The sequence below is a fragment of the Labrus bergylta genome, chromosome 19, assembly GCF_963930695.1.
Source record: "Labrus bergylta chromosome 19, fLabBer1.1, whole genome shotgun sequence".
NCBI lineage: Eukaryota > Metazoa > Chordata > Actinopteri > Labriformes > Labridae > Labrus > Labrus bergylta.
In genome coordinates, this window is record NC_089213.1 from 23,485,730 (window position 1) to 23,513,592 (window position 27,863).

The 27,863-nt window shown below is 39.1% G+C and overlaps 2 protein-coding genes across 6 annotated transcripts in view; both read left to right on the top strand.

Annotated features, from left to right (window-relative positions):
• The first annotated feature begins 364 nt into the window (after positions 1-364).
• On the top strand, positions 365-6,533 carry LOC109995032 (kelch-like protein 10). The gene is made up of 5 exons (XM_020648612.2): positions 365-501; positions 1,720-2,203; positions 2,932-3,537; positions 4,331-4,480; positions 5,009-6,533. Exons 1-5 carry the CDS (start codon positions 365-367, stop codon positions 5,411-5,413), a joined length of 1,782 nt encoding a protein of 593 aa, XP_020504268.1. The 3' UTR covers positions 5,414-6,533.
• Positions 6,534-11,286: 4,753 nt separating this feature from the next.
• Positions 11,287-27,863, top strand: part of mef2d (myocyte enhancer factor 2d) — a 28,249-nt gene continuing 11,672 nt past the window's right edge. For 4 of the 5 annotated variants that reach the window (XM_020648556.3, XM_020648557.3, XM_020648555.3 and 1 more), the window contains exons 1-7: positions 11,287-11,496; positions 19,709-20,103; positions 22,550-22,753; positions 23,130-23,267; positions 24,244-24,460; positions 25,323-25,379; positions 26,036-26,217. In XM_020648556.3, coding sequence (XP_020504212.1) covers positions 20,050-20,103; positions 22,550-22,753; positions 23,130-23,267; positions 24,244-24,460; positions 25,323-25,379; positions 26,036-26,217 — 852 coding nt within the window. In that variant the 5' untranslated portion in view covers positions 11,287-11,496; positions 19,709-20,049. The remainder of the gene's footprint in view (positions 11,497-19,708; positions 20,104-22,549; positions 22,754-23,129; positions 23,268-24,243; positions 24,461-25,322; positions 25,380-26,035; positions 26,218-27,863) is intronic. The other variant, XM_020648554.3, reaches the window with a different exon arrangement.

Below are 27,863 nucleotides of genomic sequence, written 5' to 3' on the forward strand. Positions count from 1 at the left end.
AGTTACTACAAAATGCTGTCTGCTACTTTTATTTTGAAAAATGTCCTTTAACACGAGAGCCTATGGCATTGGGCAGCAAATAATATATCAATGTAATGGAGTAAATAATCAATCACAAATATACTGTATGAATTAATGAACACTTCTCAACAACATAAACAAATCTGTTATTATTAAAATTATTCCGTTGTCATTGTGATGTCACAATGTTGGATTCTAGAATCTGTCACTTCTGTCATAAGGCCTGAGTGTTCTCATTCTATCATCTAAGACAAAGCAGAGACATTTGAGATTAAACCAGCAACCAAAACACAAGGATACTGAGAGACTGAGAGAAAGGTATCTTTAAAAAAAACACATCAAGATGAGTGACAGAAGTAAATCATCCTACTTTAATGATCTCCGCCTGGAGGGAGAATTTTGTGATGCAGTCATCAAAGTTGAGGATGCCGAGTTTCAAATCCACAAAGTTATCCTCTGTAACTACAGCTCTTACTTTCGGTGAGTTTGTTGTTTGAATCAGCTGATTCATTTTGTATCCTTAAAGAAAAGCAGATAAACTTATATAACGTCATGAATAGAATCAAAGTTATGATCAGATCATAATTTACTGTAAGTCTGAAAAAGCCCAAACCATAAGACACATTGATTCATTCAGCAAAGAAACAAACCTGATGGACACCTGATATTTACAACATGTGTTCAAGGATAATTCATCATTTAAAAGTCAACCAATGGAGCGGGTTCCCTCTCTTTCAACACACAGTATAGGATATCAGTTCAGATGAAGGTTGAAGGTTGTGTTAAAAAAATTAAATAGTCCCATGAAGTGAAGTTCAGGGATTTTGTACATTGACTTGATGCTCAGTTTTGAAATCAGGATAAAAAACAATAATTTTCATAAAGTTTGATTGTAAGTTAACACCAATCTCTCATTTCCATGCCACCTTACTTGGTTGTGAAAGTGAAAGGAAGATGAAGAACGAAAACTAAAATATAAATCAAGTTTTAAAACCAATGAGTGTTTGGTATCATATTCTTACTCTGGGTTATGACTTGAATGATGCATTATTGTTTCAGACAGTTTTAATTCCTTTTCATACAAAATGGTAGCATGTTTCTCTCTATGAACTGCTAAATAGGATAGGATAATACTTTATTTATCCCCAGAGGGGGAATTCGGGCATTGCAGCAGCACAAAGACAAGTAGAAGGTCAAATAAAAGTTTAAACAGAATAGTTAAGATAATATGAATAAAAATAGGGGGTATATGCAAGTACAATATAAATGGTTACGTTAACTATACAGGGCAATTAAAACATTATGTGCCATGAATGGCAAGATAAAGTGATAAGTGATGATTAAAGTGATTTGATGGGCTTACAGTTTAGAATTGACTATTCCAGACTACTCTGTTAATCAGCTGGGGCTTTAAGTTGCAGTTAAGATGAAACATATATTCATATATCTTCAAAAAGAAATATGTGCTATTCCTTAAACTCATGTACATAAAGTTCTATAAAATGTGAGCCTCACAATACACTTGGTTCATCAGTTCTGTGGTTTAAAGCTTGGTACACTAGGAAAGGCCCTTTAACTCATTCAGTCACATTGTATGTTTTGAAAGTTCCAAAATATTCTTAATAGTGTGAAAATAATAAGAAAAAGTTGTATAAGGTTTATTTTCAATTTACCGCCTTGTCTCTAAATGATCCACAGAGCTCTGTTCAAACGCTGGTCAACCACTGACAAAAAAGTCTACAACATACCGGGCCTGTCTCCTGACATGATGCAGCTCATCATTGAGTTCGCCTACACCGGCTCTGTTCCTATAACCGAGGAAAACGTGCAGCAACTGCTGCTAGCTGCTGATCAGCTCAATGTAATGGACATCGTCAAAACCTGCTGTGACTTCCTTGGAGAGCAGCTCTGCCCAGAAAACTGCATCGGTATCTGGCAGTTCACCAAAATAGTCTTCTCCTTGGAACTGCAGCACAAAGCGTACCACTACATCATTGATCACTTTGAGGACATCGTTTCCTGTGAGGAGTTCTTACAGCTCTCCGTAGAGGAGCTGGTTGAATTCCTCGAGAGAGACGACCTCAATGTGAGAAATGAAAGATCTGTGTTTGAGGCTGTTACTCACTGGATTGGCCACAGACCTGAGGAACGAGATGGACACATCAGCCTTCTCTTGTCTAAGGTAAGATCACTTTTTCCACACTGGATTGATGTGAGATTTAGTTCTTTAACATGTAGCTAGCTGTGTTCTCATGATTGCAACAGAAATCCTTACAGTAAGACAAATTCAAGTCAACAAGATCAGTTCAATAGGTTTAGGGTGTGTCTGCTCCCCATCCTTTTCACACATTAGATTTCCTGAATCAAGTGCAGTCTCAACCTTTCCCTTCTCAATCATATACGGGGCATATTTAAGCACTCTTGAGACACTGCTTACAGCTCACGTTTCTTAATTGATGTTTCCTTGCTCCTTAATCCTCCCTTGCACCTGAAGTTGTTCCAGATGTGCTAATTTTACAGGCCATCACAAAGCTCTTAATTCTTAGAGAGATCTTTTCCTTGCCTCTCTCCATGCATCCCTGGTGGAAGGTTCAAAGATAAGGGAATCATACTGTAGATGCAATCTAAAAAACTGCAATTGTCACAAACAACAAAGATGGCTGCCGGATGTTGTAACTGGCAACCTAGCTAAGTAGCCTATTAGCCTTCTGCTAATTTGTACATTTGGTTGGGTCATGAATCATTGAGAGAGGAACTGACATGTTTATTTGTTGACTTTAACAAATGAACAAAGAATCACTCTTCTTATGATATAACGATAACAAGTTAGTTTGATCAAACCATTTTGAGATTCACTGAACTAAAGTCAAATAGGTTTGATTTAAGGAGGTCCTGTTTTTCACTCTCTAGGTCCGGCTGGCTACGATGAGTCTAGAGCACATCAGGATCCATGTCATGTCCAATGAGCTGGTGATAAATGACCTTTCATGCACGGAGGACCTTGAAGCCTTGTATGACATCATCGCAAACAGGCCATCGCTGTCTGGTCTCTTCAACCCATTTGTCCGCCCTCGCCTGCCTCCTGCCGTCCTGCTGGCGCTCGGAGGCTGGAGCGGTGGCGATCCGACTCATGGCATCGAGGCATACGATGTTCGAGCCGACCATTGGATCAACGTGACAAACGATCTGGAGTGTCCCCGGGCCTACCACGGCACTGCGTTCCTCGACGGGTACGTGTACTGTGTTGGTGGCTTTGATCGTGTGGAGCATTTCAACAGCGTGCGCCGGTTGGACCTGAGCACAAACACCTGGCATGAAGCGGCGCCGATGTACTGCAGTCGCTGCTATGTGAGTGTTACCGTGCTCAATGGATACATTTACGCCCTGGGAGGCTACGATGGGCACGTACGACTCAACACTGCTGAGCGCTACAAGCCCGAGACCAACCAGTGGAGTCTTATTGCACCCATGAACGAGCAGAGGAGCGACGCCAGCTGCACTTCACTCAACAACAAGGTAGAGCAAAAAAAAAGAGCTGGGACTAAAAGAGGAGTATGACAGAGACTGGAACATTGATCATTTGTTTTGTGAACTACTTGAGACTCATAGTCGACTGAGTCTACTACATAGTCTTACACTAGCAGAACTTTAGGGCTTTGTGTAAAGAAAACTATTAGATGAGGTAGAAGACCACAGTTAGTTTGATGATCTTGGGAATGTTTATTTAAGTAAGTAGGAATATTGTCCAGAGGGTAGAGTCCAACTTAATTATGTAAAGATTTTATAATATTCTGTGCAGACTGAAAAACTGTAACCTCCACCATAACTCATTATTTATTAAAACTGCAATATAATAATAATGAATAATATGTCCATGATAACAAAGTGCAATATTGAAACAAACAGTACAATAATCTTGAAAATGTGTGTATATATTCCATCTGACTCTTATTCCTGTAAATATTTATTGTACCTATTATTGAAATCTTACTTACATTCCTATTCTATTTGATTAATATCACTATATTTCTACTGCTCTATTGTATATTTGGAGCAACTGTAACAATCGAATTTCCCTCTGGGATTAATAAAGTATTTCTGATTCTGATCTGTGTTAAGTGGTGCGAGTTGCAGTATTGCCCTCTTCTTCTTGACTAACACATTCTTCACTAAATGTTTGGTCACACCTGAAATGATTTAACATGTAGATAACATGATACTGCTGTTTATATTGACATTGACATTTAAAAGAAATCTGACAAAGTTTAGAAAATGGTACATTTCTTAATAACCCTCGTGTTCTACACAGGTTTACATTTGTGGTGGCTTCAATGGAAACGAGTGCCTGCCTTCATGTGAATATTACATCCCTGAGACCAACCAGTGGACAATGATCAGCCCCATGATCAGCCGGCGCAGTGGAATTGGAGTCATTTCTTATGGAGGATTTGTCTATGCAGTAAATTCATATTATCACTGCCTACTTATAAACTTAAAAACTTAACAACGACAATGCCAACATGCTCATGTTATGATGTTTACACAATGTTCATTCTCTTAGTTTAGCAGGTTAGCATGCCAACAAAGCAAAAGCCATCACAATCCTCAATGATTTGTCAATTATCATGCTAATTCATTCAACATATATTGATATATTTTCCTTAAAACAGCAAATGTCCACCTCTTGTTGCTAGATATGAAGCTGTGGATCAGTTAAGTTATTAAGATTTATCCATATGTTCGTGTAAATATCATACCAACCCCTCCAGTAAATGTTGAAATACAGTTTATCACTGGATATAGGAATGAGTCTTCTAAAGACTGTTTGATTCATAATCTGGACAGATTAGTCAGTGACTGACAAATTCACTGACTTTAGCTGTTATCACCTTTAATACATTGCCTTTTGCTCTATATGCAATGAATGATCATTTTCTCTATTTGGATTGTGATAGTAGATCGTTCTGTCTCCATTTTCCCTTTGCAGGTTGGTGGCTTTGATGGCAACACCCGCCTGTGCAGCGCTGAGGCCTACAACCCTCAAACCAACACCTGGCACGCAGTGTCCTCCATGTTGAAACCCCGCAGCAACTTCGGAATCGAAGTCATTGACGACAAACTCTTTGCTGTCGGAGGCTTCAATGGCTTCACCACATCCTATAACGTGGAATTCTACGACGCGTCAACCAACGTGTGGTCCGAGGCAGCTGACATGGAGATTTTCCGCAGTGCTGTAAGCTGCTGCGTGGTGACCGGGATTCCTAACGTGACCAAGCTAACTGTCCCTCGAGACAGCCTTCTGCTTATGGAGGTGGAGCCTGTGGAGTCGGGAGAGTCTCCAGTCTTAAGCGCGGTCTTGCCCCTTACCACCATCCACTCTGGAAAGACATGAACAGCAAAATAAAAAGTTCTTTGAGCATTTAACTGCTGCTGCACAGAAGACTTCTTTAACTTTTCATCTTGGTTAAAGACTTGTTAGTATCAAGTCCTGTGAGAAGGTTGATGTGTCCAGCCTATCCGTTCTCAGTCATATATGAGGTCTTTTTTTTGGCCAGTATTGACACATATTAGCTCTTCCAGACACCAAAAAAGGTCAAGTCATGTAGTGAATAGTAAATGGACTGCTCCTAGATCAGGGGTCTCCAACCTTTTTTCATCTGAGAGCTAGTTTCAAAAAATGAAAGTGGCCAAGGGCTACTTGCATCAAATCGCTTGCATTCAGCTAAGCTGAATTAAGCTACTGTTTGTACATGTGTGAAATTGCAAGACAATGCTTATCAATAATCTTAAATTCACATCAATGTCCAAGAAAACATTAGTACTTCATACTTGTTTTTATGGGCCAAATATATGAATAGTGGGAAGAGGTGCATTTACCGTTGTCAGATTTTTATTTTTATTTTTAACACAGTCGGTCAACCTATAGGCGAGCTACTTAAAACCTGCCCGTGAGCTACCAGTAGCTCCCGAGCTACCTGTTTGCAGACCCCTGTCCTAGATAGTCTCTTTTTTGACTAATCAGCACTTATGTATCTTTCTGTGGTGGATTATTTTGTTCAAATTACCTTTGCCTAAAGATAGATTCTTTAGAATTAACAATGACTAGTCACAACCACAGACGGTACATAAGGTCACAACATGTAAACGATTTTAACCCTTTAACCTTAGAAAATAACTACAAACAATTGCATGATGGAACCAGAGTCTACTGGAAGCTATGTTACCTTTCAGCTTAATGCTAACATTAACATGCTAAATAACCTGCTGATGTTATTTTAAAAGTGATATTGTGTAGCATGTTCAGCAACATAGTCCAGTTTATTAGCATGCTAACATATGCTTATTAGTGGTCATTATTAGATCCCGTTGCATCTCATATCTACTGCAGCGTAAACTAGTACTTCTTCGTAGATATAAAAATCAGCTATGGCTGATTGCAATGTCATTAGTTAAAAAGCTAAAAAATTAAAAATAAATATAATAGTTGGACTGATGATGGCTCTTTGTGGAAATTAAAAGGATCAATTACGTGTTTGTAACCTGCTTTGGGGGTCAATTGTAACAATATATTCAAATTATTTTTGTAAAAACACAAGTTTAAAATATGTTTATGAAGTTTTGCATTAGGCTTATTATTAGTTATCTTAGTTTTCTTCTGAAATGACATTTTGACAACATGGCATTATATAATCAAACTTTTAGACACAGTAGCGTTCTAAAATCAGACTGACCTATTTTTTGTTCCAGAAATTGAATTTGAAAAATGCCCATTGAGCAGCTGCACGAATGATCTCAGCGACAAGTGCCCTTTGGTCTTCACAATTAAACTAGGTCCTAAAAGAGTAACATGATGACAGAGTGGAGTGTGTGTGTGGGAGGCAGTATGGAGTATGTGTGGGCAGCAGAGAGGGAGAGACTTTCATGGAGAGCACTCTGGCTTGTTTTTGTCATTACCAGTGAGGGTAAAAAAAAGCACATTTTTAGACGGGAGCCGACGACCTCTAAGGTTTGTTGTGCTGCCTTCTGTTCAGGTCAAACTTATGGTCACACAGGATTTTAAGGTATGATGGCATAAATCCAAGAAATGTGGGGAGGTTGCAACAGAGAAGCGATCCCACTTTTCAGGTTGGACCAACATGTTATAGATGTGCAGAAAAGGCCAAGCATATTCAAACAAAGCAAAAAAATAATATAGGCCTAGTAAAGCACAATTTATGCAAGCAGTTCAGTCCTGTTTGCATGTTTGAGCAGATTATTTCTATGGTAACAAAAAAATGTGAACAGTGTCATCAAACAAGATTGGCCCCAGGAGGTAAAATATTCCTGAACAAAGTGTCTTTGAGAGAAGCTTTGATTGCATCTTCACTAATCTCTCTCTGTTTCAAAGAGAGGGTGGAAATCAGGACGTTATGGTTTTACTGTCTTTTCAGAAGCTTTGTGAGAATAAGACACCTTAAACATCATTTGTCCATGTTTTGTGTATACCAATTTGTGTCCTCCCATGTTTCCCTGCTAAAGGTATCCTTGGTTTCAATACTTGCAGTTACAGTTTCTGCATTCTAACTACTTTCATAACGATGAGTTCATTTGGCATGTTATCCATAAAGAGTATGGATGAACATGGGGTGTAGTTTCCACCTCAGAGACACAAAAAAGCTCTGTTATCAAATGACCGACCAATTAACCTACTCTACCAACTGATGTGCAGCCACAACACTCAATAGTTCAAGCAATGTAACTGTAAGTCTTTCTTCAGCCTGTGTGAACATTTAACAGATGCCCACTCTGTTCTCTTCTCAGGAGCCTGAGGCCGGTTCTTTCTGGAGTTTCTTCAGCTGATCTTTCCCTTCCTTTGCTGCCTTGATCTCTGTGCACTCTGTAACCTGCTTTTCATTTTCTTACATCTGCCTCTGGACACTATTATGCTACACACTTTGACTTTTCTTCTTACTGCTGGACTCCATTCAAATGACTTCTATGAACTTCTCGAAAACTTTCAGGTCATCACAGGATTCTTGCACTCTGCTTTTCTCCGGGGGCATTTTGGTCCCTTTAACATGGTTTCTTTCCTCTGTGCACAAGAGCAGATCTTGTTGTCCTTCTTCTCTGTTGCTTATTCTGGTCAGCAGTGATGTCCATGTCTGAGTGTAAAGTGTTGTAAGATCTGTCTGTGACTCATCTTTATGCCTATTTGTAGTGTGTGGGTTTGAATGCAACAAATCAAGCCAGTCTTTGATACTGTATTTCTAATACAAGATGTCCCTGATGAGGCTTTTTTCCAAGGTGTCATGTGTTTTATCTCTGTCGGCCCCTCTTTTCCCAGTAGTCCGCAGCACCAGGTCTTATATAGCATTTGTTTTTTAAACTAGGACACAAGTCTGCCTGGAAACCCAGAGGAGAAAAGAATAATGCACACAGCACAATATTAGGAATGCAGGACATTTTCAATCTACAGTATTTCTTTAACTGCCTGGATGAGTTACCTCCCCTCATTAGTGATGTGTAGTTCGTGAACGATTCGTTTAAAACGAACGAATCATCTGGGTGAACAAACTGAACTGAATCACTTACTGAAAAGAGTCGTTCATTTCTCAACTTTAATTGCGCTCTCCTCTCTCCCGTCTCATCTCTCTCTCTCTAGACCGTAAGAGTCTCTCAAAGCCCGCCCTCCCTCTCCCTTCATGTCAGTGATACATACTGACTGAACCAACAGGACGGAGTCGGTCGGGAGCTCTGTGTCACTAAAGCCCGCCCCTACTTCTCCCTCTCATGTCTCCAAAATTGAGGGTAGAAGTAGAAAATATATTATTTAACATTTAGGTGTCGCGAAAATGTATGTGCTTTTTATAGCTGCTGTCAGTTTACAAACGGCTTTTATATCCAACTTAATTTCACTTAGCTGACTGTTTTAACATCTACTAACGATCATGTTTCAGTCAGTACAGTCAGTACAGTGTGTGTGTGTGTGTGTGTGTGTGTGTGTGTGTGTGTGTGTGTGTGTGTGTGTGTGTGTGTGTGTGTGTGTGTGTGAGAGAGTGACTGAGGCTGGTGACTCGCAGTCTCGCTCGTTCACGTTCAGTCAGTGATTCGTTCACCGAACGAACTGAGAGGAAGAGAGTGACTTGGAGGCGGAGCTCTCGTTCACTGAAGGAACTGAACGAGAGCTCCGACGTGAATCACTGAACGAACTGAGAGGAAGAGCTCCGCATCCAAGTCACTCTCTTCCTCTTCTTGTACTGAACGTACTGAACAGAACGGTCTGAGAAAATAAACGTGATTGTTTTAGCAGCTTTCAGTTTGCAAACTAAATTCTCAGCTCATTGGCTTATTATTCACCACCGGCTGTTCTCAGTACGATTGTGAGCAGAACTAAACGTTCGGCCGTGTTTCAGCTTATTAAATTCTGATTCACAGACAGAGCTGCAGAGAAGTACTGAACGATTCAGTGAACGAATCTTTTGAACGAATCACTTTACTGAACTGATTCTACTGATTCAGTACACTGAAAAGAACTGCTTTTCACATCACTACCCCTCATCAATCATCCTTTCATTGTTTTATCTGTCTTGCCTTGTAACCATTGATGGCAAAGTGAAGGAATAGTTTTCAAAATAAAATACACTTTTTTTGTTTTCTAACAGTTAAATGAGAGTCACTGCCCAATACATACAACTCCTCATTTAACACAAAATGTTATTGATACATGTTGGTTATCCGGCATGAAAAATTAGTGTTCCAAGGGTGTGGTAGAACTATTTTCTTATATTTCTCTGAGACTAAGTCCCAATGTTTTTTGAGCATTAAAAAGTTCTCAAGAACAGCCGTCGATGTTGTGCTTTGCCTCTGTGCATGCACTGCCTGTCCGATCACCTTAAAGCTGTATACTTTTGCACTTACTGACGTTGTTTCCTCTTTTATAGATTCTTGCTAATGTTGTTCTTACTGATGTACGTCGCTTTGGATAAAAGTGTCTGCTTAAATTAACTGTAGAATCTTAGAAAAGAGCAACCCCCACCCCCACACACTCATTTTCATCTTTATGCTAAACTAAGCTTACTATTGAACTTCTGGTTCTAACATTCAAAAGTAACCGTTTTATGAATCTTGTTGTATAATCTACTGTACACTGTTTCCAAAAATATAGAACTGATCCTTTAATGTACATAGGTACAGGTTCTCAAGGTTGTCGCTTGCTGCCTTCAGACCCCATTGAAATGTAACAATAAGGCCTTCGTGATTTAAAGTTTGATAATCGAGAATTTAAAGCTTTGTCTCAATTTTAAAATAAATGAATGCACTGCTGAAAACGGCACCCTCAAAGACATACAAATATATGATATTACACTTTTAACTGTGTGCTTCTGCATTTATACTATATTTGCGTTTTAGTGACCTTGAATGTCCAGTCTGCTTGAGAGAAAACTTTTGATATATCAGTTGACATTTTATAGTGGATACAAAACTAATTTGTTAAATAATTTGGTAAAATGAATTGATTGGGAGAGTTGGAATATGAATGGTTCTTAAAATAACTGGCCCATGGCCCTCTAGTGTTTTAATCCAGCCCTGTAATCTAATAAAATCTAAATTAAGATGCATACTGGGGTTGTTTTATTAGTAGGCTATTTATGTTATTTTTAAAAGGTCAGCAGTCACACTTAGCATACATACGACATTCAAAGGAAATGTTCTACATGACTGCACATTATTGGACTAGAATAGCCTACAATTCAACTATTGTGTGATTAATGTTACCCATTTAGACATTTTATGGCGGTACGACTGTTAACATGTCCACATATTTACTTTATAATGTGGTATTTTTTCACAAGGTGACTAAAAATCCGTCAACATTTTAGCTGAATGCCTTAACAGGATAACATGATAAAAAAAAACAGGCAGTGGAAAACAATTACGACGCTTCATAACACTGAACATTTCTCTCTTGTGATGTGTGAAACAGTCTTTACGGTTATTCGAGGTTTGCAGGTATGTGGTGAAACAAACAAATGGCCTTAGCGGGTTCTCGTATGGAAAGCAGGCAGGGCACAGAGGGGCTACAGTGACATTTTCCCCACATGCAAAATCATGCAAAGGTAAATACTGAAGCGGAGGGATACAAACACTATTGCAGAACATGGCCGTCACCTCCGTCATGTCCTCTCTTGCGGGCCGGCCTACTTCGGTGACACTGCGCTCTGATTGGCCTGAAGGCCCTCGCGGTAGGCTCTCATTGGATTCCCGATGGGTCAATCACGGGCTAATGTCAATGACGTTGATCGTACACTGGGTTCACTGTATCGCCTGGGTGGACAGTATAGTTACTTCAACATTAAATGGAATAAAATGCCGCGGATTCATGTAAATAGAGACGTCGATTAAGCGTGATTAATTAATGCTTCGTAAACAAGGCGGGTCGATTCTGGAGCCGGTGTCAACAGGCCTGTGTTCGTTTTTTATCAACAATATTTCAGGGTAAGTGGAGTGATACATTTCCTTCCTGCGTCTTTTTTTCTCACACAAGAGGACAAACCTGCTCGCTTTATAATTTTAAATTGATAAAGTAACATGGAAGTCTGTACTAATGTATATCAAATAAAGAAACTGCCTTTAGGTGAATACTAAATGTCCGTATTTTGATGTAAAGTAGTGCGTGTGTGCTCCAGCTCGCAGTTAAATGGAGAGAGGGTAAGGAAGGTAATGGCTGTCGGTCGACTCGTAACTTGAAAATTGTGAAATGGCCTGTGTAGAGTGGCTCCTGTTTCTGCTCTGTAAACCAATCCCCGTGTTTAGCGTCTCAAAGGAGGGCATTGCTTTGTCGAAAAATCAGAGCACACAATGTTGATAGCAGTGTTAAATGAGATCCTGTAGGGTACCTGTCTGTGGGCCTGCTCGGTCTTCAGACTCCCATCTGTCACACTGTGTCGAGGATATCACAGCTATGACTGCTGCTCATGCTTTGCTTCAAAAAGAGGTGATTTTTACCCTTACATGGACTCTGCATACCATATTTTACATGGTTGGTAGTTTAATGAGATCAAGGGAGAAAATAGGAAAACTACACATAAGTGACCTATTGTTCGAAGCTGTTCATGCAGCTGCTTTTTCATTACTAAGCGCCCCAAGAAAGAAATATTACCTTTACGGGTTTAAGTTTGATTTTTGGTAATGGTATTTTGGTAGTATTTTGGACAAAAGACATAACAATACCAATGCAGGATAAGAAACGACAAGGCTGTAGCGAGATAAAGGACATTTTTACGGGCTTATTTACTACTTTCTTTGACATAAACCCTTTTAAGACTCAAATCAAATCAAGGCACCGACTGTGGATTATTAGTGAGGCTATGTGTTCAAGATTGGCCTGTGCAGCCATAATTTTCTGTGCCATCCCAGTATACCAAAGCTGTTGGGCTAGAAGTAGGCCAGATTGACAGAGCGATACCACCAACATGTGTGCCATCCTGCAGATGGATTAATATCAACATCTGTATGTGCTCATGAGAGCATAACTGACACATTTCATCAACCACCTCTTGTAGCACCACGCTGGTCATTGGAAGATGTGATGTGTTTGTTGGGACTGGTTTAAATCCTTTTTTAATTTGTATTATTGGGGTTGAGGAGAAGTTCCCTACATCCTGAAATTTCACATGGATCCCAGAGAATCCTTCTGTCTCCAGTTTGAATCCACATATTGGCTGCTATTATAGATGTATTTAGATGTATAGACGTATTTAATGAAGATGTTTAAAACAACAATGTTGTTGAAACTTGCTACTTCCTATGAGAAGGACTTTGAGCCTACAAAGCTGGGAGTGGTTGATGAACAAAATAAAACTAATAGATAGTTACTACAAGTCCCCAGCACAAACTCTTAAAACAACATTCATGTTTTTCATCTTCAGTATCATTTGGTGCATGGGAATCTAAAGTCTGTCAAGCCTTACAAGCAGCAAGTCCTACTGTTTGTGTTTTTCATCGATTTAGCTTAGATTAATTAAATAGCAATACAACAACAACATGTTTTTTTTAATGATTGAAATACATTATAAGGGACAGAGACAAATCAAAAACACACTTGATTGTTCAATTTGATTAAAATGTAGAGGCAAATCTTTTATTCCTAGTTTTCAGGGGGAAAACTAGGAATACAATGTTGCTATGGTAGCAATTTGTCAATCAAATATAGCAACACACTGAACTCTGCTTTTTTGTCAATTTTATTGTCAAAAGAACTAAATAATTTAGTAACCAAAACAATATAATGCTGCATTCAAGAAGACGTTAATTAAGTGATTTAAAGAAGAAACATATTATTTAATAGTGACCTACATTAATTAGAGAGTCATTGCAACGCTTCAATATAAAAAAATGACCAATCAGTGTGATTTATTGGGTGAAAAGTGGCAGCTTTTTCCATTTTTTTTCTACGTTGATTACATTTCTGCAAAATGAAGTCATTAATTACTAATTAATAAATCTTGCATGTGAGGATTTGTTTATTTTCATTGTGTATGAGAGTAGCCTATAGATTATGAGTAAAAGACTATCTTCTTTGTGTTTTGATGGATTGTCTGATTTAAAGAAGGAATACCTGTATGATGGCACCTTGGACAAATTTTTGACGAAACATAATCATTAAGAGAAAATTAAAGCAGTGCTCGCCAGTGACCTCGAATCCATAAATTAGTCATCACCCCAGGTTCCTTGTCAATGTCAGGTGAAATGTTGATGCAGAGTCACACGTCTATATGAGTGCAAATCAGTGCTGTCCATGGGAGGCTGAGATTGAGCCATTAAGACCGTCCCAAAGCCCTGACTGAGAGCTTCAGAGGGGCAAACCCCACTGCTAGTCACGTTTGAGGCTCGGACCATTTATCTCAGGGCTTTGGCTCATTTCATTGGTTAGTGCATGATCCGCTAAAGGTCATAGCCACTAATTACACTACTCCAAAACAGACAGATGCCTACCATGAGCTTGATTGCCCTGTCCTTCATCAGAACAATATTCAAGGGTTGCGTAACCCTCACTTGGACGACTCGTATGACATGTCATCCCGAGTCACCAAACGAAGATAATGAGTTAAGTCACTCATACTTCACCACTTTAAACTACATGTGTCTTCAGACATGCTTTAAAAATTGTATTTTCTTCTTTGCCTTGCGTGTGTCACAAAACGAGCTTGATTTTGCTGGACGCTGTTTTAGCCAAGCGGCGACCTCATTATCTTGGCATCCAATCAGAGTCCTCAGGCCAGCACCTAATTGAGCCATCAGCGCCTTGAGGGGGGACGAGGAGGAACGAACGTGTCAATTACAGTAATGAGGGGGCAGCCATGCAGAGGGCAGTCAGGGGGACTGAGGCTAGACAGAAGCCTTGATGTGAAGCCCAATTTTTGGTAATTTCTTGGCTAATCAAAGAAAACATGGTACGTCGACAGGGATTAAATTAGTAGTTACTAGGGAGGAGGAGTTTATCATTTCTCTTTGAGAGCTGGCTATTTCTAAGTGTGTTGTTGGGGTAATAGTTTAGAGTTGATGTCCTACTGTGACGTTTAATGAATAATCTATGATGGGGTTGAGCACTACTGTGAGTACATAGTGTATAAAAATCTTCAGCCAAGCACAGCTCAGATCACATCATGCATGATTGTATCTGTGACGTGTTGATATTTAGTTTGTTCATATATAATGTTGTTTAGTAATGGACATCTTAACGTCTCTTATTATGGTCACCAACACAGAATATAACAGTCGTATGAATATCCTTCACCTTTTTCACTTTAAATTAACTTTTTTCACTGGTTAGATAATTAAGTGATGATGAGCCACTTTTCAATTCAATTCAACCTTTATTTATACCCGAAAGATCATTGAGGGGCAACCCTCATTTACAATGACATCGAGTCATTACAGAAATAATTAGAAAACCGACATTAAATCAAAAAGAAAAACAGGAGACAGATAATACAAGACTGCTAGAATCAGTCTACAAAAGTCTAAAATGTATTAAGATAATTAAGCGAGTACAAAACTGCAATAAATAAACACACTTATGTAAAACAGGTTTGGAGGCTTAAAATCAGGTTTCTAAAATGCCCAAAAGGTAAAAGTTCATTTCCCTCAAGAAGATGCTGTAAATGCTTCTAAATCATCGTTTCCCAGCCTAAACATGCTTGTTATAAGATTTGCACAGTTTGAAGAGGTACCTGGAGAAATTGTGTCATATCTAATTAGAGATAATTGAAGCTGTAACAAGCTGTAACACAGAGCTTAAACAATTAGTTGATCGTAAGAAGCTTACCTTAAAGACGTCACATTGTGCCCCAGTATATTGTGATGGGCATTTGTCACACTTTTCTTTATCAGCACATAGCTTAAACGTTCATGCTTAATAGTCAAACACAAAAAATGCACAGGAATAAATCAGAAAAGTTATGACTCCGAATGACTCATGTTGTGCAAAAGTCCAGTATTTGAGGTTTACTTGTAAATCGGAAAACAGGGGCAGCAAATCATCATCCAATCACCACACTGCAAACACTATCTCACTTTCACTCAGATTTCCGATAAAAATATATATATATTTGATGTGAATGTGTCATCTTTTGTCAAACACCTGATGCCCTCTCTGAGCTCAGTATCAGGGCTGATATCTATCCGTTCATCCAACGCGTGCGCTCAGAAGCAGCAGAAAGCCTGAACGCTGAAGTCGCCATTTAATGGTGCCATGAAATGAAGAACCTAATATGCTGGATTTTGTTACAGCTTCTGATTAATTCTCAAGCTGGACACTCTGAAGTGTTGAAACGTGGTTTGTTGGAGGCCCCATGTGCTCTCCGCTGGCATTTTCATATTTTCCGTCTGGCCTCACAACAATCCCACAGGAAAGCACGGACACACAGGGTCAAGACTGCAGGGAAAACTTAACACAACAGGGCTGAGCCTCAGTATGAGACTGGGAGGGAAGAAAAATAGTTTCAGCGCTGAAGATACCAAAATATGTGGAGTGATAGTTGCAACTATTTAGTTGTCAGTTTCTCTCTGAGCTTCATTATTCACGTGTTTTATTGCCAGTATTCACTGCAGCAGTGAGGCTATGAAAATGTACCTTTGGGAACAATCGCATTTCCACTTCCAAAATGTGTTGTTTTCATTTTTAAAGCAGCTCAAATTTCCTCTCTTATTGCTAAGGATTGTAAAATCATACTGAAACAAATAGATAAATCCTGTTCCATGTATCATTGAATTAAAAAAACTCCAATAGAGCTGAACTAGGGCTGGGCGATATGGACCAAAACTCATATCTTGATATTTATTAGCTGACTGGCGATACTCGATATCGATATGTATTTTATTAACAGTGAAAACACATGAAAAATAAACTACCTGTTTGTGAATTTAAAAAGTAATATTATAAAATAAAAGAGAGAGAGAGGAGGAGCAGGGTTAAGACGGACAGACAGTCAGTCATCATCAGTGAGATGAGACAAAGGTGACCTGGCACCTCTGTAACGTTATTTTAATGCAACATAAACTATATACGATATTAACGATATTGTTTTACCATATATCTTGTTTGAAAATATATCGATATATCTTAAAAACTCAATATATTGCCCAGCCCTAAGCTGAACATGTAAAAGATTAACATGATGAAAATGTAGCAATGTAAGGTTTTCTCATCTTGGATGTTTCTTATGAAAGTAGATAAAGAGTCTTTTTGTGGTGTTTGTAAGACAGGAGGAGATCTTGATACTCACGTTGAGCTCCGGGATATCATGTGAACATTATTTAACATAATAAGCTAAATAATTAGTAGTAAAAAATATTCTAATGATGTTGAAATAACTGTTAGTGGGGCTGCACAGTGGTCCAGTGGTTAGCGCCGTTGCCTCACAGCAAGGATGTTCCTGGTTCAAATCCCTGTCAGCCAGGAGTTCTCCCCATGCATGTGTGGGTTCCCTCCTTAGGTGTGAATGTGTGTGTGTGGCTGGTTGTCTGTCTCTCTATGTCAGCTGTCTGTGATTGACAGGCAAACACTTCAGGGTGTAACCCCGCCTCTCGCCCAATGACAGCTGGGATAGGCCCCACCCCCCCATGGCCCCAAACAGGAAAAGCAGTAAAGATAGTGCATGATTGGATGGAAACAACTGTTAGTCAGACAGATGCTGAAATATTAGTTGAGTTGTTCAGACTCAGCTAATCTGATGATTATATTCTTGATTTATTGTTCAACTGTTAAGTCAATTAAATGTTAAAAATGAGTTGAAAAGGTTTGGTTTAATCTCATAGAGACCCAAAGTGGTCTCTTCAAATCAGGAATGCATCTGATCTTTGTATTTTAGAAGCAGAAATAAAAATCATGTTTAGCATTTAAGCGCTTAAAGGCTTTAAATGTGATTTTTTTGATCCAGCAGATGTCGCCCTTGAGCACCAGCATGAAACCAAAACAACTCGCACTGCATTGTTGTGTTAGCATGCTAATGCTAGCAATCTTTATTATGCTCGTATCTTCACACTGCATGTAAATCTACCTGAAATGAGCGTGATCTAGAAACACAGTTAAGCAGTGAGTACAGTATGTTATTCTTCTTTTCTCTAGTCCCTCAATTAAACAACTTTTATACACGAGGGGAGGAGTCAGCCGGCCGTCCAGGCGATGTAAACAAAGTGAAGATAGGACTCTGAAAACATCACAGACAGTGGGACTCTGGTGTTACACCCATTGTAGACAGTCATGACTCACAGAGTTATTTTCAGAGGATATACTTGATTTCTATTACATTTAAGTGTGAAACATCACATATTAAACCTTTAAAATCACCACTGCACTTTTTTGTCGATTGACTATTAGACTATGTCAAATAAAGGCTTTCCAGCTCAGGGCTGATTTAATGCAACAAAGCAGCCATCCTAAATGAAATGAGTCAGCATCACACCTGACCAGGTTTAGTTAACTGTTGAAGTCAGAGTTGTGATTATTACTGCATATGATTAACGGTACAGCCACAGTTGTAGATGTGTTTAAAGCTCTACCTCGGGAAGAATACTGCTTGTGTTGTAATATTACTTTCAGTCAATTTGAATGACATGGATATAAAGACTTTTATTAATCAATCCATGTCTCCACTTACAGTGCATTCAAAATGCCCTTGACTATTAAATTAGAAAAACTTCTCTAAGCGAAGTCTGTGAATTGCTGAAAACAAGCAGAAGAAGATAAACACACTGGCATTGTAGAGAGAGAGAGAGAGAGAGAGAGAGAGAGTCTTAAAGGTGAAGCTCATGTAGAGTTTGCAGAGCTCTCAAGGCTTTCTCGTTCATCATAAGCCTTTTTATTTTACATTTCTTATTCATTACTCTTGGACTCTGTCACATCGATGAGGAGATCAGCTGACACACGGAGATGGCTGCTGAACGGCTTTACAGCTATTACAAATATTTGTGAATCTAATATAAAAGCCTAACTTTTATCCGAAATGTGTCCTAAGATGTAAAACACAAATATTCCCCCCCTTCCCCTCAAGTATTAATTGAATCAACATCAAGATTTCCAGTCCAGCTTTTTCAACATTTAGAGAACTCATTGTTCAGCCCTTCAATAATCTGTCAGTCTACCCAATACCATTCATTGAGCCCATGAAATTCTTAGTAAGAGTAGTGCAGAGGGGTTTCTGTCAAAGCATTATTGTGTCAGTGTCACAGAAAAAAGATGTTTTAATTGTGTCATTTTGTGTGACTTCTGATGGCTGATGAATAAACCTGTCATGTAACTTTAAACAGAGGACACATAGGGTAGTCGTCTGTGTAGTATCTAGACTGTGTTTATGATTTGCTCAACTTTAAGCAGCTACGTCTAACTTGTGGTTTTTAGTCAATTATTTAGATTGAGTCTATTTTAAGGTGTATATTTTAACAACTTCTTTGTAAAACTGTATATCATAAAAAACACATCTTTTCCCCAACTTGACCTGCTAAAGTGCATTTGAGCAGGATATATAAGACCCTAGACAATAACTTCCTCTGATGGTCTCTGTGACGGCTGAATGGGAATCTCATTGAAGTCTCATTGAAGTCTCAGAGCATGAGATCAAAGCAGAAATCAAATCTTTGGAGCAGTGAGTCTGAAGCAAGACTTCTGCACCTATGTGATGAAACGCTTTGACTAGTTTTGGACGCAGGACGCCACAGAGCATCTTTCTGGTACAAAGCGTTGTCTGGATGGATAACTTCACTATGACCCCTCCCCCCTCTTCTCTGATAGTCACACCGCCCTCTGTCTCTGTCTTTCTTCAGTTCATTTGAGGCAGACTTCTGTTTTCATTTTCTTACACGACAGGATTATAATAATTCATTCCCATTTGAGATATCTAAATCGATTTGTTGCTCTGAAAAGTTTCCTGCGTTGTGTTGATGTTTGTGCAACGTGTCGGGAACATGATTGACATTCGAGTGACCTGACGTGTGTGTGTGTGTGTGTGTGTGTGTGTGTGTGTGTGTGTGTGTGTGTGTGTGTGTGTGTGTGTGTGTGTGTGTGTGTGTGTGTGTGTGTGTGTGTGTGTGTGTGTGTGTGTGTGTGTGTGTGTGTGTGTGTGTGTGTGTGTGTGTGTGTGTGTGTGTGTGTGTGTGTGTGTGTGTGTGTGTGTGTGTGTGTGTGTGTGTGTGTGTGTGTGTGTCACAGGAGAGGAGCGACGTCCTCCTTCAGCACAGCAGCTGCAGGGAAGTTTGTCACTTCAGTCCCTGTGGAACAAACCATGAACTGAGGTCTTCTCCTCTCAAACTTCACACATCTCTTCACCCTCTCCTCTCCTCAGTCGGAGGATTCGACAAAGTTGCCTCGACACACCTGGTCAGAGAAATGCGTGTGTGCGTGTTTCCTCGGATGCTGGATTGTGTGTGACTGTTTTTTTTTTTTTTTTTGCTGAAGTAAGAGGTCACAGGCGGCACTTCCCCTCTCACCCTCAGAGAGGGGCTTCTACACTTGACTGACTACAACATTTGTGTCCACAACCACAAAGCATTATGGGTAGGAAAAAGATTCAGATTCAGCGGATCACGGACGAAAGGAACAAGCAGGTGAGTCTTTTCATGTGTTTGTTTTTTGGTGGCTTATTTTTTTTTTAGGTGAGGGCTGGCTGCCACAAACAGTTATGCTTTTATTTTGAAATAAAGTAAGGACCTTCTGGTTCATTGAAGGTTACGACATTAACTTAACCACAGAGAAAAAGGAACTCGTCACTGTTGACAAACTAAAGTCAAACAGCTCAAAGGAACGTTAACAAAGTGAAATGTTGGATGTCATGAGGTTGATATTACTTTGGACTCGTCAGCCGAGCTGTCAGTTTTCTTTTTTTTTTGTTGTGAAATGAGACATTCAAAGAGGCAGCACTGTCCTTCTTTTCCATCACTGTGATTACAGGGAGACTAATCGAGGCAGCGCCTTAAAAGCAATTAATGCATTAATGTCTGACCTGAATTAATCATGATTAACTAGTTAATGCTGACAGTCCTAGTTTATACCTTTGTATCATTTACCCTCAATACTCTTGTTAACAGTCTGTCTTACTGCTTATGGAAAACTTTAAAGTATCATCAATAGGTATAATATGTCAGATCGGTAAATTTATATTTTGATATATATTTCCAATTTGAGGCTGTTGAAAAGGCCTTATGAAAAGGCTTTTAATCAAAAGCCAACAGTTTGCAGCAACATGGAAAAGTATGTCTCCATAGTAACGTGGCTTACAAGTGAAATGAACTGCACAGTGAGATGTGTCAATCATCCTTTTCCTATTTCTGTCATATGAAAATCCCAGTAAAGGGGTTCTTCAAACCTCCACTAGTTAACTCATATTAATTATTGCATTATAGAAGTGAACAGAGTACAAAGTCTTTGGTATCATTCAAATCTAATATAGGCCAAAATGACCGTTTAAAACAACATTTTCACGCTTCTGTAACTAAAAGTGGAATTCTCTTGGCATCATAATGTCAAAATCTATTTTATTGATTAAAATAATACCTTCAGTAAAGTTCAATATAAGACCTTGAGCATTGAAAGCTCTGTTATGCTTCAAAATGATTTGAAAATATTGTCTCCATGCTCATGAAATGCTCAGAGACTTAAAGACCCTGCACACATTACTTTTGATATTGTTCACAATCCTCATAATTCACTGCCAGTCTTAGGCAGATTTAAGATGGACTGAAATCACTCACAGCTTTTGTACTTTCTCATTCTGCTGCGCTCCATTGCTGAATTCCTTGTATCACTGTCCCGTTGAAATGCGCACATTTTCTGCAGTGAAAAGTGTCAGATACTCAAAAGCTGGCTGTTGACGGGAATTTGCCTTTTTCAGCTCCAATCGTTGTTTCTTTTCTCCTCACAAGCCCTCGCTGTGTGAGGCTGCCACCACACTTCACAGCAGGGGAGCTGTTGGATGGATGAGATGAATTCTGCCAAACAAAGTGCTTTGTATCACGACTGAAAAGTTCAATTATGGTTTCATCGCACTGCAGAGATTTTTTTGCCTGGAGCTCTCAGTCCTCCACATGGTTTTCTTTAGTTGACATGTGTCATGTCTTTTCTAAGAGCGACTTTAGTTTTGCTCAGAAACATCACATGCTTTCACTGATTGACTGGATTTGAGATAAATCTATAATCATAGCGCTGCAGCTTCTTCACAGGGACCGATGTTCTCCTCCACGACCAAGGTTTTTGTGTTTTCTCCGTTGGGTCAGATGAGTCGTCAGACAAAAATGTTCATTCATATTATTCGGGGTTTTCCTCTGTTATCTCTGTTTTTTGTGAACCACAAGGATTTCTTTTGGTTTGGTTTTAATTCCAAGGCCATCTCCTTACGCTCTGACTAAGCAGAACTATGCACACAGGCCAGAGTCGTTGTTTTTACAGCGTCCTCTTAGTGCTGACTTCAGCATTGAGAACTTTTGACTGGACTGTCTCAGTCAACATGGATTATTCACAAAATGAATCTTTAATGTTTGATTCTTTTAACATTAAGATATTTAGCACAACAACAGTGGCTCAGTGTTTGACACTGTTAGAGCTTTGTAGTGCAAATAGTTATGAGTCATAAAACATCCACAAAAACAATGATGCTTCATTACTGAAGCTAAAAACTGACGCCGCTGATTGTCTCTGATTTTTCTGTCAGCCCAAGATCAGCAACAAAAACTTCTTTTTTTTCGGGAAATGTTTCTGGTCCATGTGACGTCATCTCTGCTTCACTAAACACTTGAAAGATATTTCTCAGGTCGTCATCTTTTTTTTTTTCTTGTCATGATTTTGATTCTTCATCTTCTGTTATCTAAATAACTGTTTTAGTCTGAAGAAGGAAACTGGAGAGGCAAAGACAGTTTTACACAGATACAAACATGTATACCTCAGTGTTTGACCTACTTGAATTGTTTTCTGTATGTAGCAAAACTCCAGAGTTTGTTAGCTCACATTTATTCACTCAATTTAAATAAACTCACCAAGGTTTTATGTCCCGCCTCTCAGGTGACGTTCACAAAGAGAAAGTTTGGCCTGATGAAGAAAGCCTACGAGCTGAGTGTCTTGTGCGACTGCGAGATCGCACTGATCATCTTTAATCATGCAAACAAGCTGTTTCAGTACGCCAGCACTGACATGGACAAGGTTCTGCTCAAATACACAGAGTACAACGAGCCGCACGAGAGCCGAACCAACGCAGACATCATCGAGGTAAATCCATCCCAGCAACTCCCTCAAAGCCTGATATACCCGAATCAGAATCAGAATCAGATTTATTGTCCAGGTACAAGTGCCTCCTCTGACAGATTGTGATGCCTCTGTCGCAAATTATCAAATTTCAAATTATCTCCACTACATATAAAGTAAAGTCACTTATTCACTTGATTTAGATCCTTTGTTCATGAGGATTGTTTATACTAAGTTGTGCCATATTTAGAAGGGTACAGTTGAATATAATTTATTAACATTCAGGTTAATTTAAGTGTCAGTAACTATCTCAGAGCTTGGATTGGGATTGAGCTAAAAAAAATAAAAAAAATTGTGTCACCTAAAGATTCCTCTTCCTCATTCCCCTTCTCTTGAACAGACTTTGAGAAAGAAAGGCTTCAATGGTTGTGACAGTCCCGAGCCGGACGGTGAAGACTCCATCGACCAAAGTCCCCTTAACGACGACAAGTACCGCAAGACCACAGAGGACCTGGACGTTCTCTTCAAACGCTACGGAGTAAGTCAGCTAACCTGCAGAATAATAACTGAAATGTTTATTCTAAACGATGCTTTGTCTGCTTCTGTTTTTTAACATAGAGTTTGTTTGTCAAATGGCTCACAGGAAACAGCTTCTGGTGTGAAGTTCCTCCAACTTGCCGTTTCACGCTTTTTTTTTTTTCACACAAACAACAAGAAACTTTAGTTAATCCCAGGAGGTAACAGTTAATTAAACAGTTTCTTTACATTTCCAAGTACATGGAAAGAAACATAAGGGTGTACTCGAACACTAGATTATTTCAAATGAAATATTTAGAAAAGAATGAATAGTGAGAAGGTGTTCACCCCTGAGAAAAGGAAAGTACAAAACTCACAACACTTCAGAGTTTTTAAAAACCAGACAAACTATGAAAGTGAATAAAAACAGAGCACATTTTAAAGTGTAATCAGAATCAGAATCAGATTTATTGTCCAGGTATGCTTACTCACAAAAGGAATTTAACTTTGGTGAACTGTGCTCTCTTATGAACAGGTACAACATTAGATATCAACAATAAACATAATAAGAAAAGACTAATATTTACATGACTAAATATGAAACAGTGCAGTGGTGAATAGTGAAAAAGATGATGAAGTAACATGATAAGTAAAATGCAGTTATGTGACAGATGAGTCAATTAAGATGTCATTACAGTATTTACATAAATAAGTGTGTGTAGATTGATCATTTAAATGAAATAATATATATATACATATATGTATATTCACAGTGACGGTTGGTTTAGAGTCAATTCACGGCGACAGGTCTGACACTCTGACTGTTTAGCGTTCATCAGAGTGACAGCCTGGGGGAAGAAACTGTTCTTATGATAGGTTGTTTTTGCCATATTAAAACCCTTAAACAAACTTTGTCATGACTTTGATTTAGCACGTACACATTTTTTGATTCCTTGTTGGTACGATGGATGTTAACAATCGTTTTTGTGTCCTTTCAGCAAACGGCAGCTCCGCCCCAGACCTTCTCCATGCCTGTCACAGTCCAGTCGTCCAATCAGAGCACACTGCAATTCAGTAACCCTGGCAACGCACTGGTAACTACCTCCTATGTTACATCATCGACGCTCACAGATACCCACCTCCTGTCGCCACAGCAGCCGGCTCTTCAGAGAAATGCAGTGTCACCTGGGTTGCCACAGCGACCAGCCAGTGCAGGTGAGTAACTGCCCTATTAGATATAGATTATGAAGTTGGAGAATGAGGTACTAATAAGCACTTAATAATGAGTGATAAGCAGCCAGTATGCTACTAATTAGCATGCTAATAAGCAACTTGTTAATGGTGAATATTGTGACCTTAATTTAAAGTGTAGCAGCATTTATTTATAATTATTTTCCTGTAGTTTAACTTCAGCTGCAGCTGTTGGCGCACAGATAGACTCCATTGTATTTCAGCTTACTGTTGTAGTGAATTTATTCTGTGAAGATGGCACTTAGCTGAAACTGCAGTCACCAGTGGATGTTTGAGCAGATTGGTATGTGTATTTACATTTGCCTTTTTTTGGAGCATGGATAGTTATTCGATCTGCTCAGCCTGCATCAATTGTAAATAAAGTTTCAGTTTCCTTTTCGGGCTTATGTTTCAAGATGAAAGAATTCAGAGGTGCACAGGCAGGATGGCAGGATGCTCTTGTCTGTACTAAAAAGACTCAGGTATGCAGAGTAATGATAGTACTAAAAACCATGAAGCTAAATGCTATTTTGGAATTCTGCTGACAAATCGTAGTAAAATATTCAGAAGTTTGAAAGCTCTCGTTGTTGACCTTCGAAACAGCAGTGGAAAAAACAAAGTCATCCAAAGTCTATTTGTAGATTTTTTGGACTTTTTATTTCACCATCTGTTTGTCTTTTCTCAATAATTTCAAACACTCCTTTGCTTCCTTATTTTTTGGATTTTGTTGAATATAAAAAAAAAGGTGTACAGTTTATATCTTTGTTTTCAGGAAATGTGAACGCTTGTAGTGTCTGTTTTGTTCTCTGTTGACATCGTTGTGTCCATTTCATTCTTTTTCTAAAAGGTGCTCTCCTCGGAGGCGATCTGAATAACTCAAACGGAGGATGTCCAAGTCCAGTCCGTGAGTAGTCTCATAACTGTTCCTGACTTTTGTCTTGTTGCTTCTTTGTAAAATGCTCTCAGTCCCCCTCATGTCAGAGTATTTGTCCTAAATGCTTTCTTCCTCTCCTTTTCTCTACATCTTGTCATACATGTATCCAAATATCCAGCACTACAACATTGTAAACCTTTTGATTTCATAGGAGTTTTTTAATAAATATTTTCATAGGAAGCTGACGTGGTATACTTCATTTTATTTGATATTAAGTCTAAAAAAAACGACATTTTGAAGTCTTTGCCTCTAAAGTGGGATTTATCATTTGTGCAAATGTTGACATTGTTGAGATTTCAAAGAAGACGTTGTTAAAGATTTTAAAACGAAGGAACAAGTTTTGTCTAGACATCATGTCCAATCATCACCAAACCAAAAATCATCTTCTTAGCTGTTATTGGAATGGATTTTTCTTCAATGACAGGATGTTGAAAGCTTTATTCTCTCTTTGCTGACATATCTTTAAATTAGAGCCTCTAAAAATAGCATAAAAGAAAGCTTTTGGAGGATTATTTTAACACAACTTTAAAGTGCCCTCGCTCTCCGTTCCCTGCTGTCTACATCCACATTCACCTGTTTGATTTTCTGATCGATTTCTGTGCATTCGCACCTCTGTCATCCCGCAGCTAATGGATACACCAGTGCCAGGGCCTCCCCAGGCCTCCTCACTGTTTCCAACGGCAACAGTCTGGGGAAAGTAGTTCCGGCCAAATCTCCACCCCCACCTCCGAGCCCCCAGATGGTCAACAGCCGCAAGCCAGACCTCCGAGTCATCACCTCACAGGGCGGAAAGAGCCTCAGGCAGATGGTGAGCTTAACAAGGCACAACCTGTGCTGTTTGGGAGCTTTAAGTTAACATTTTTAACCATGAGCATTGAAAAAACTGGGATTTTATTCATCTGATTACATACAAAAACATACTGAAATACTTACCTTAACCAAGATCCTGAAACCCCGAAGTTTTGAAGAGCCACAAGGAGATAGAAATTATTTTCATTTGATCTCAAAATCAGCCTTCACTGCCCAGTGAAAGAGATGGAAATTATACAAAAACATTGGGAGTTTATATTGATGTATCAAATGAAATCCAAGAATGAAAAGATGATAAACAGTCTGAGAGAGGCTGGCATCTTTTCTGTGTTTTTGGTAAAAAACCTCGGAGCCAAGATTTGTGCTCTCCTCTCGATGTTCTACTTCTCATTATTGACTCTGGCAGACTGTGTGAAGTCCTGGATGAATCAGCCAACTCCCACTGACATGCTGACGAGATTTCTAGACACCTTTTGAACTAAACATGCACCCACGTTAGCTTGTAGCATGTCTGACACAGTACGCAAACCACTGCCAATAGATCATTACTTCCTGTTGGACCTGAAAAACTTGTCAACGTGTCACCACATGTTAGCTTTTCTGGAGCTTGTCATCATATGATACAGTCTTCCTTTGACAGATGAATTTCGCCCACCCGTCATAGAATCTAAGATGGTCAGAAGAGTCTCTTATAGTGACAGACCCACAGAGAAGACAATTATCACCTGCTGTTTGTTTCTTTTAGCAACTCCCAGATCTTTTCAGTCTAATCATCAATCAAAAGGTTTGTATAAAGTCACTCTCTACCTGCCTAGCCCAAAATGACATACAGACTCAGTTAGCTCCTAGCTAGTTCCAATCACCAGATGCACTCGCATGTATCTGCCTGCTACACTAGACTTCTCCTACCCTTCCAGTTTGTGTTTTTAAGATTTAAAATGTTGCTTACTGTAACAATCTCCCAGCTAGCAGCCTACAAGCTTTAAATGGAAACATGATGAACTATCAGCATTCAGATCATGTTAGCGTTTAGATCATGCAATAAAGCAGTTTTTGAAGAACTACCAAAAAATACTTTTAATATATTTTTTGTAGGGGATTTATCACTTGGGGCTGACTTGTTCAATCCCCCCTTAAAAAAATAAAGGGTGGCGATATAGCATCGTGGCTCAGTTTAATTTGATTTGGTTCAAAGCAATACACAGTGTGCACTGTGCAGTGCAGAGTGATAATGGGTTTAGCCACAGTTTGCACAGCTTTAAAGTGAAGAGTTGAGATAGGCCAGGCTTTGTGAGAGTAGCTTTTAGGAAGAGAACATTACAAAGCAAGTAGCAGATAAAAAAAATTAAAAAAAGTCTGATTTTTTCTTCAGGAGTTAGTGGAGACCAATACAAAGTTCAAAGGAAAAGTGAACATTGGCCTTACAGTCATCAGATAACCAGACACACAGCTCAAACAGGAAGCTTACGTTGACTAACTGTGTCTGCCTTCTGCATGCTGAGGCATCTATCTGCTGAAAGTTCACTGTATCATCTTTATAAGAGAAGGTCAACAGCTTGTAGTTGACAAAAAACAAAAGCAGGTTTAGGGACATTTTATCAAAATTAACTAAACAACTACAAATGAGTCTAAGAAGAGCAGGCA

Coding starts and splice junctions, on each gene's coding strand:
- LOC109995032 (XM_020648612.2), top strand. CDS start 365: ATGAGTGACAGAAGTAAATCATCCTACTTTAATGATCTCCGCCTGGAG. Junction 502..1,719: donor AACTACAGCTCTTACTTTCG/GTGAGTTTGTTG, acceptor AATGATCCACAG/AGCTCTGTTCAAACGCTGGT. Junction 3,538..4,330: donor GCACTTCACTCAACAACAAG/GTAGAGCAAAAA, acceptor TGTTCTACACAG/GTTTACATTTGTGGTGGCTT.